The 9650-nt window shown below is 28.0% G+C and overlaps 1 protein-coding gene across 1 annotated transcript; it reads left to right on the plus strand.

Moving 5' to 3' along the window:
- Nucleotides 1–5893: 5893 nt before the first annotated feature.
- LOC108325313 (uncharacterized) lies at nt 5894–7862 on the plus strand. The gene is made up of 3 exons (XM_017558371.2): nt 5894–6122; nt 7370–7448; nt 7572–7862. The coding sequence occupies exons 1-3, from the start codon at nt 5971–5973 to the stop codon at nt 7638–7640; spliced, it is 300 nt and encodes a 99-aa protein (XP_017413860.1). The 5' UTR covers nt 5894–5970; the 3' UTR covers nt 7641–7862.
- Nucleotides 7863–9650: the final 1788 nt, after the last annotated feature.

A 9650-nucleotide genomic window follows, 5' to 3' on the forward strand; every position in this document is an offset into this window, starting at 1 on the left:
CGCATTTTCAATTCTTTCTTTGTACATATAGATTACGAATGTGGGTATCACTTCTCTGTATCAGCTGTTTACAATTCAATAACTATTTTCTTACTTTTTTTATATCAAATATAAAAAATATATAATTAAATAAGTATCAAATTAAAACACTAGATAATAACTAAATAAAAGTTAAAATAGCTATTGAATTGTAAACTTCTTCGATAATAAAAAATAATAAAATTATTACCATTATTATAATTATGAAATTAAAATGATTTTTGTAATTTTATTATAATTAATTTTTTTATTTTATAATTCAAACGCATTTCTAAGTTAACATTCAAGCAAAAATGTGTTAAATGGTGTAAACAACTCAAATACTATCATGAAACGTACTTAAAACATCAAATAAACCTAACAAAATTTAGTTAAAAAGACTAAATTCACACATTTCTAAAGTTTGAAGACTAAATTACACCAAAAGTTTTCAAGAAAGACTAATTCCAATTTTCAGTGAAAGTTAAGAGATAAAAACATATTTAACCCTTAAAAATATTAAGTTTAAAGAAATGGTTAAATAAAAAAATGTTAGATTTAAAAAATTAGTCACACTATAAAATTGTCAACACCTTCTTTTGACACATAAACGAATTTTTTTATACGCACCAACAACTTAGACATACTAAGTAAGAGTTTTTCCTTCTTCAAGCATCGAAACCACAATTTTTCTTAAACACTCAGAGTTTTTCCAAACTATACTCTTGCTCTGTAATAGTTTAAGTAGCCTTTAAAGAACTTTGAAACACTATTTATAGGTCGGGGTTCAAGCTAGGTCAAAAGCTTAAAAGACAGCTCCCAACTACCATTGATAATTGATTATCCCAAGTAATAATTAATTATCCCAAACCGTTATAAAATATTTTCTTTATGATAATCGATTATCCCAAGTGATAATCGATTGAGATAATTGATTATATGTGAACCTTGGTAATTCTTGCTTTCGGCGATAATTAATTATCTCAAGTGATAATCGATTATAATTGATTATCGATTATCTAAGAATTAAAGTGTTTTCTGATGTTTCTTGTGATAATCGATTAGCCCAAGTGATAATCGATTATTCCAGTAAACATTCTAAACTAAAAAGGTAGATACAAGACTTCTTTATATTACATCAAATGACTAAAACTATTACGATCTAAATTACAGTAAAAAGCTTTAACATAAATCCATCCAGACATGTAAATGGTTCTTCAAATCTTTGAGTACTTCACCATCAAAATCTTTCCAAGCTTTGATCCATCTTATTGGTAATAATCTTCGCTATTTTTATGATGATAAAAAAAATTAAAAGGCTTTTCGTTAATACTTGCGTGTTTCCACTTAAACAAAGCCAATAACATAAGTGTAATAAAATCACCCAAAAACATGAGTTGTAACATGTTTCTCCCCCTTTTTTTTTATCATAAACAAAGAGAATTGAGAGACTCCCCCTAAAGAGGATCTCCCCTTAATATGGCAAATATTGATAAAGAGACAATTAGAGACAATTTATTGATCATGAAGCAAAGGTACATGTTGTAGAATTCATCACAAGGGGAATCATCATATTCTTCATCTAAATGACACTCAATATTTGTTAGCCTATTATCCAAATAAAAAATGAGGTCACATAGATGGTCATGTTGAGTCACTTGAAGACCAAGTAACTCTTGATGTCTTAATTGTTGAAGATTACACATCTCTTTCATTCTTATTATTAGATTGGCAATATGTTCTTCCCTATAGGAAGAGCTTGTAGGAGCATGTGAAGGATGAAATACTTGAAAAATACTAGAAGGGGGGTTGAATAGTGTTGATGAATTTTTTTTTTTGCAACCCTTCTAATATAGCACGTTCGTTGAGTACGAGATTTATCAAGTAATTGTTAAACGCTCGACTATACAAGTGATTATGAACGGTAACTTCGTTTACATGTTATTCAAAATATACACTATAGCGTTTGTAAGAACTTCCTTCGCTAAAGAACAATCATTTAGTATGAGAAGTTTCTTGTATGTAAAACTAAAGTGCAACTGCAGGTTTTATAAAAGAAGCGTTTAGGCAAAGTAAACAATAAATGCATAAATATTTTTATACTAGTTCACTCCAACTAAGCTATGTCTAGTCTCTTTTATCTACAAAGGGTTCCACTATAATCTTCAACAAGATTACAACTAAGTATTCTTACCACTTTTGTTATCCCTAGGCACTCCTGGTACCCACGATACGCTGCCTAGTTGAGTTTCACTCACTCGTGATTGTGCAATATTCTTCATCACTCTTGGTATTCCTAGTCAACGAATAATCTTTTGTTATCCTAGACTAGTTGAGTATTCACACCACTCTTGGTACTAGATCCTGGTATCCTCTGATACGCTGCCTAGATTTTCTTAACTCCTCAGAGTTTCAACAAGTGTTTTAATTCTCTTCAGAATTGCAATCAACAATTGCTTACAAATCGTTTAGATTATTACTCTCATAAAGAGGATATATGTTCAATACAATACAGTTTATAAACTCGCTAGATGTTTCTCTTTTCTCTCTTTTTTCAACAGTAAGCAAATATTACAATGATGCTCGAGAGTCTTGCTTGACTTTTCTTTTTCTCTAATCAAATATTTTCTTTTTGCTTGAGCTTCTTTATGCTTCTCTTTTATATACTTTTCGTAGGATTGATATTTACGTTGAAAGTTATCTTCTTGGGTTATCCTTTCGATTCTTCCTTTGAATGGCCTTCTATTTAAAGGCTCTTTGAAAATATATATGTTAGTATGAGCTCTTAGCCTTGATTCTTGTGTCTTCTTTGTCTTGCGTGTGAAACACTCGTTGGTTAAAGTCAACTTGTCAGAGCATACTTGCTTTTCTAGTACTTTGGTTAATGTAGGTTGTACTTTCTTTCAAACACTTTTTCTTATGAAGAGAACATTTCGTGAATGTCTGTAACGTCCACTTCAGATATATTTCAAATAGAATAGTGGATGCGTGTATAGAATATAGTAGATTGTGCATGCAACAAAATATGTCTTATCTCTTATTACTTTTGTTATTTTTGAACTTTACACATTTAATGACATTTAATGCTTGTTCAGAACAATAAAACGTTTTTTACATTTTCTATTGTTGAGGTAACGTTTATTATTTAAGTTTTTCTTAAAGATATCATTCATTGAGTAGGAACTTCATCGTTGGATGAAGTAAAGAGTTTAACTTATGGTATTGTCTAGTTGGAATACTTTTTAGGATAATTCCTTTTTAGAGCAAGAGTGTTTATCATGTTTCTTCTTTTATAAGTTTTCAATCTTTGTTTAAGGCTTTTAAAGGGTTTAGTCAAAGACATTGTCTCAACACCTTTTTGCTTATTAAGAGTTCAACTGAATATCATTGGGTACAATATAACTTACATATTTAGCATAACTCTCTTTAGACGCTTTGACTTGTAAGTCGTTTAACATTGTGTCTGGAAGCTTTTAACTTAGTTGTTTTCCTAAGACTTTTTTGTGTTGATGGATGATTTATTTTAGCATTTGTGTTTCTACCTATCTTATTGTAAGTAAAGAGAATTTAATTGTAAGTAATTTAAATATTGTGTATTTAATTTATTAAAATTTCAATTTTTTTTATTCAAATATAAGATAAAATACTATATCTATAAATTAATTTTTGAATTTTTAAAATAATTTGAAATATAGTTTCGAAATAATAAATTAATTAGTACTTATGGAATGATAACTTATGTACATCCAGCCTTTTCTTATTATTGTAAATTTTTTTGTTAAAGAAAATATTTAATTAAAATATTATTAAATTAGAAAATAATTTTTACAAAAAATTAATTATAAAAGTCAATATGTTATTATTTTATTACAAGTAATTTTTTATTATGTAGATGATTTTTTTATTAGGAGTAGTTATATGAATTTAACAAAATAGTTACTAAAAAGTAAAATTGAAAAAAAAATTATGTGAAGTTAAATAGAAAATATTTTTATTAATGATATAAATAATATATGTTAAAATAAAAAATATTATTAAATTATAAGATATTTTTTATATAAAAGAAATTCTAAAAATAAATAATTTTTTTAATTATAAGTATTTTTTAATTGTGTCGGTGATGTTTTATAATGTCTACTCTTTTTAAACATATTGGCTACCTAATTGAATAATTTATTTTCATTTCAAAATAATTAAATAATCTAACAATAATTAAATTATATATTTTTTAATATAATAAAAATGTGAAGACACATGAAAATGTATTTGTTTTCATTAGTAATATTATTATAAAGTTAGAAAAATAAAATTAAACATAAATTTATACCTTTATAAACTTAAAATATAATTAAAATAATGTATGTTAACTGAAGCGGGTGTGATTATATATAGAAAAAAAAATGATAAATATTTTAAATTGTAATTCGGTTTTTAATTGAATTTTATAGTTTACTTGAACCGATCTCTCTTACACAAAGTTGGGTCCAATTTTCAAAGAGTATTTCATTCTACACCTACAAGATCTCATCTTGCATTTTTAAAAATTACATTTTTAACTTTCTAACATCTCATCCTACACTTCCAACTTTTCCAAAATTTTTATTTCAACTTTAATAAATATTTTTTCATTTTCTTTTCTTTCTTATTAAAAGCATTCTTCACCACTTTAATAATAATTTAATTTAATTTAAAATTTAAATATTATTTAATATAATTTAATATTTTAATAATTATTAAAATATAATTTATATTATGATAATAGTTATATTAAAAACTTAAAAATAAAATAATAAAAATAAAAATAATAAAAATAAATAATAATAATAAATTTGATTTAATATATTTAAATATATTAAAATATTAAATTAAATTAAATAATTATTAAATTTTAATTAAAAACCAAAATTTTAAAAACTTCAGATATTAAAATCCATAAAATATGCTAAGACTTTTGCTTTTTGTTTAAAATTTAACAAATATTAAATTTAAACAAAAATTATAATATTATTTATTATATTTTTATATTTTAATAATTATTAACATATGATTTATATTTTTATAATAGTTTTACTAAAATAATTAAAATAATAATAACTAAAATAAAAATAATAATAATAAAAATAACATTTCATCATGTATTTAAATATATTAAATTGTATTAAAATATTAAATTAAATTCAATAATTATTAAAGTTTAAAAGTAATGTTTCGGATATCTATATCCGATGAATAATTGTTTTCAAAAATTTATTTTTTATTTAAAATTTAATAATTATTTAATTTAATTTAATATTTTAATATAATTTAAATGTATTTCAATATTTTATTTAATATAATTTTATTTGATTTTAAATAAATAATTGTTTCTAAAATTTTATCTTTTATTTAAGTTTTAATAATTATTTAATTTATTTTAGTATTTTAATATATTGAAATATATTAAATATTTTATTTAATATAATTTTATTTTTATTGTTATTGTTTTATTTTTATATTTTTAATATAACTAATATTATAATATAAATGATATTTTAATAATTATTCAAATATAAAATTATATTAAATAATATTTGAATTTTAAATTTAATTATTATAAAGGTGGTATAAAGTGTTTTTAATAAGAAAAAGCGAAAAATAAAAATGTATTTTTTAAAGTTAAAAGTGAAATTTTGAAAACGTGCAAAATAAAGATGAAATATTAAAAGGTTAAAAATAAAATTTTAAAAAATTAAGATGAGATAAGATGAGATATTGGAGGTGTAGGAAGAAATATTCGTTTTCAAAACAGAAGCCCAAGAAAGAAATTGTGGCACTAATATCACAGCAAAAACATGAAACGACGTCGTGAGCAAATTTATGTATGAATAAGAGTGGTTTACATTGAGAGAAGGGGATAAGAGTGGAGCTCTGAAAACTCAGAGAGAAGCAAAGCAGAGAAAGGAGAGAAGAAGAATGGAAAAGTACTTCGGAAACGCTTATCGCGGTGACCCGGGCGTGCCCCATGCGGACCCGGATCGGTTTGTCAACATTTGGATTGGATCCGCTGCCTTCTCTGTTCTCACATACTTCAATCCCTATATGTGGACGCTTTCTAATCAGTTCAAGTACCATTTTCTTTTCGTCTTCTCTTTTTGTGTTCTTTTCTGTTATTTCAAACTTCGAGTATAGACGTCACAGTACGATTGAATTGAACTTTGTTTAGGTAATGCTTAGATTATCTTTTTTGTTTACTGAATTGTTTTGCTAGGGATTACTCTTCAGACCACAGTCAATACTCTATAGTGTGACTGTAATCAGTTATAGTTATAACTTATTATATATGTTATTGATTATTGAAATAGTTTATTTCTTACCGTTATTCCAAATAAGACCCTTGGTATTCAATGTATATTGGGTGCATTGTTTAATCATATGCAAAAATAACAATTAAGGAGTTTTATAGTCCCTTCACAATGTATGTGTCACTTGTATTTACGCCCAAGAATTTCTAGTGATTTGTGTTTGTTTGGATGAACTTCACCATAAACAATTCTAAAGAAAAATATAAGAAAGAAAAAATCAAAGTGACTTTTTCTTAAATTAAAATTAGATTGTGCATAAGTTAAGAATAAATTTTAGAGAAACTATGTGAGAAAGTTTCTACGAATTACCATGTGCATAAACTAATTTTAGCTTGTAGAGAAGCCAATTTTAATTTTTCTTCTATGGAGAAATTCATCCAAACAGGCCTCAGTCTGATGGTATTCTGTTGGGCTTACCTATTGGATGGAGTGGCTTGCAATGGACTGTAGGTTTATCTTTTACACACAAAAGTTAGGTCTTCTAGTCGTGTTTTCATGTTTGTTTTGGTTGTATGTATGTGTACAGGAAGGTGTGAAGGCTCACTGTCCTATATGATTCATTTTTCTTTCTTTTCCTCCATTCCAATCTAAACCTGATGACTTTGAAAGAGGTATGGAGGGAGTTCTTTATTCTAGGTTTGAATACAGCCATGAAGGAAGAATGTCATTTTCATATCTCATACAAAAACGAGTTAAATGGTGAAAATAGACAACTGAAATATATTCTATTCTCCTCCTAAAGTTTCAAGAAAAAGTGAACAAGATAAAAGGGACTCATCTATTTCTGTACGCATTTGTGGGATATTGAAGCATAGCTATTGTTTGCTTTAAGGTTGACTTGGTTTTCTTCCCGGGATTTTCCCCCATATCCTGATTATGATAGTTGAGTAGAATTGACATTCTGCATGCACCATTTCTCATCTTTAACTATTTATTATTTAATCTTTTGAAGCTTCTTTTTCGGCATCAATTCATTTAAATTACTTAGTCTATGATCGTTTAATGTACAGCTGGCATGATAAAGCATTTTTATTCGAGCAATATCACTGGAAACAGGCAAGGAAGAAGAATCAGCCATATGAGTTCTTGGTATGCTAGTTTACCGAATGTTTCTTGAGAGGTTTAGCTGAGCAGAGCTGATACTTTTGTTTACTTTGTGCTTTATTTAATATGAGGAATTAATTATCTGTTAAAAAAATTGTGTTGATGCAGTGGAACAAGACTTGGGATAAGGTCCACCGAGAACATTACTACTACAACTGGCCTGTTTACTTTCCTTAGGCCCCTTCTGTTTTATTTCTTACAGACTTTGTCCTATCTTTATTTTGTTTGCAACCCTGGATAAAATTTACGTCCCCCTCCCCCACTCCAATGCTTTTCTCTCATGACTTCACTTTTCTTGTGTTCAGTCCTCTTTTTTAATAACTACATGATTATTCGAATTACAAACTATCGAGATAAGTAACTGTATTCAATTGTTGTGAGCATGTTCTGTTGACCTCCTACAGGGTTTTATAGAAGCTACTTATACACAACTTTGGGGATGATAATCTTTTTAGTCTTTGGGGGTTTATAGAAGCTACTTATACTTATACACTACTTATACACTGCATGGCTGTTAAGCATCATTGAACTACAGTCAGTGTAGTGTATATTTCCCGTCAGTTTAAGATACTATCTGGGGAGTTCTGCATAATATACTTCTGTAAACAAGTAAAAAAGTTGAAGGGTGAGATGCTATTAACTCCAAGGGGACATCTTCTGCATTTGCTAAACTTATGGATGGTTGAGTCCTAAAGAAAATAATCTGATTCCGTATGGAGACAATGGCGATAAGTTATTTTAGTCTTAAATATTTTACTTGTCCATAGATTTCAATTGTGTCTGATAAGTGATTACACCCTTTTCAGTTCTATTTATCTATCAATAAGAATAAATCTGGTATCCCGAATAAAGTAATCAAAACAGATTACGAATCAAATTCAATTGAATATTATCTAGTGCGAAAAATAGGTTTTTAGACGTGGAAGAATGATTTCCAAACCTTTTCAAGTTACTGGATCAATTCTTTCAGAAGAAAAAGTCACTGGAGCAATTAATTCATTTTTTGAATCTCTTGCAGATTATTTGAGATTTAATTGTGCAAACTTGGTTTTGAATTAAATTGCACTTTTAAAAGTTCAGGAAACAAGTTTTAATGCATATTTAGCGTTTTAACTAAATAGAAGCAAATAACAGTTCTTGTTTCTTTTTTCTACTATATTTGCAAGTGCTTATGCGTAACTTTTTATAGCATGGATGTTATGCTTCTGGTATATAGCATATATTTGGTCAATGTCAGACCTCGGAAAAGCGCATCCAAAACCTCTCCTGTTAGTCATTTAAAACGTACATAAAATCCTCTGCACGGATGCCAGGTGTCAGGTAACGATCGGAAAAGCGCATCCAAAACCCCTCCTGTTAGTCATTTAAAACGCACATAAAATCCTCTGCACGGATGTCAGGTGTCAGGTAACGAGGATTCTAAAATCAGATAATGAAAGGCAGGTGTCGGCAGAAGAGCGGATACTCGTTTGGACGTGGGAAGAAAATGATTGTTTCTGAAACTTCCGTCCCACTCTCCTCTGCATGCACCCTCCTTCCCAAACTCTGAACTTTTCATTTTCTCCCCCTTCTCACTAGAAACCCTATCTTCTCTCTAAGGAAACTCACATTTTCTCTTCTCCGATCATCATTCAGAGACCATAGAAGCACTCCCGGCATCCCAAGCTTCAATTTGAACCGAACAGTTTCGAGTTCTGAAACTGGTAAGTTTCCTTCCCCTTAGCCGTTCGTTCTTTTGTTACATGCAAAACCAAGTTCTGGTTGCATGCAGGGGTGTGGTCTAAGTTATCTTTGATTTTCATGTTGTTTGGTTTAGTTGGAAGAGTTAAGTGATCGTTAAGGGTAGAAGATTGTAGTCGGACGAACCAAAAACCTACTCTTAGGACGTTCAATCACGTATCCAAGTAAGGGAAGCTTATCTAATTTAATTGTATGTTGTTGTACGTTCGTTGATAATGAATGCATGTTGATGAATGGTTGAATGTATGTATCAAGTATGAATACTAATATGGTGGTTGATGTAGAATATGATTTCTTGGTATGATATGGATTGTATGAAGTAAGCCAACTGATTATGATTTGAATTCTATAAAGTTATGAAAATATGTATTGAGAAACGAATTGAATATAAATGAGATCTGAATATGTATTCCCCTATGATAGTGTACGTTCGTCATTGAACGATCC

This window comes from Vigna angularis, chromosome 3 (assembly GCF_016808095.1).
Source record: "Vigna angularis cultivar LongXiaoDou No.4 chromosome 3, ASM1680809v1, whole genome shotgun sequence".
Taxonomy (NCBI): domain Eukaryota; kingdom Viridiplantae; phylum Streptophyta; class Magnoliopsida; order Fabales; family Fabaceae; genus Vigna; species Vigna angularis.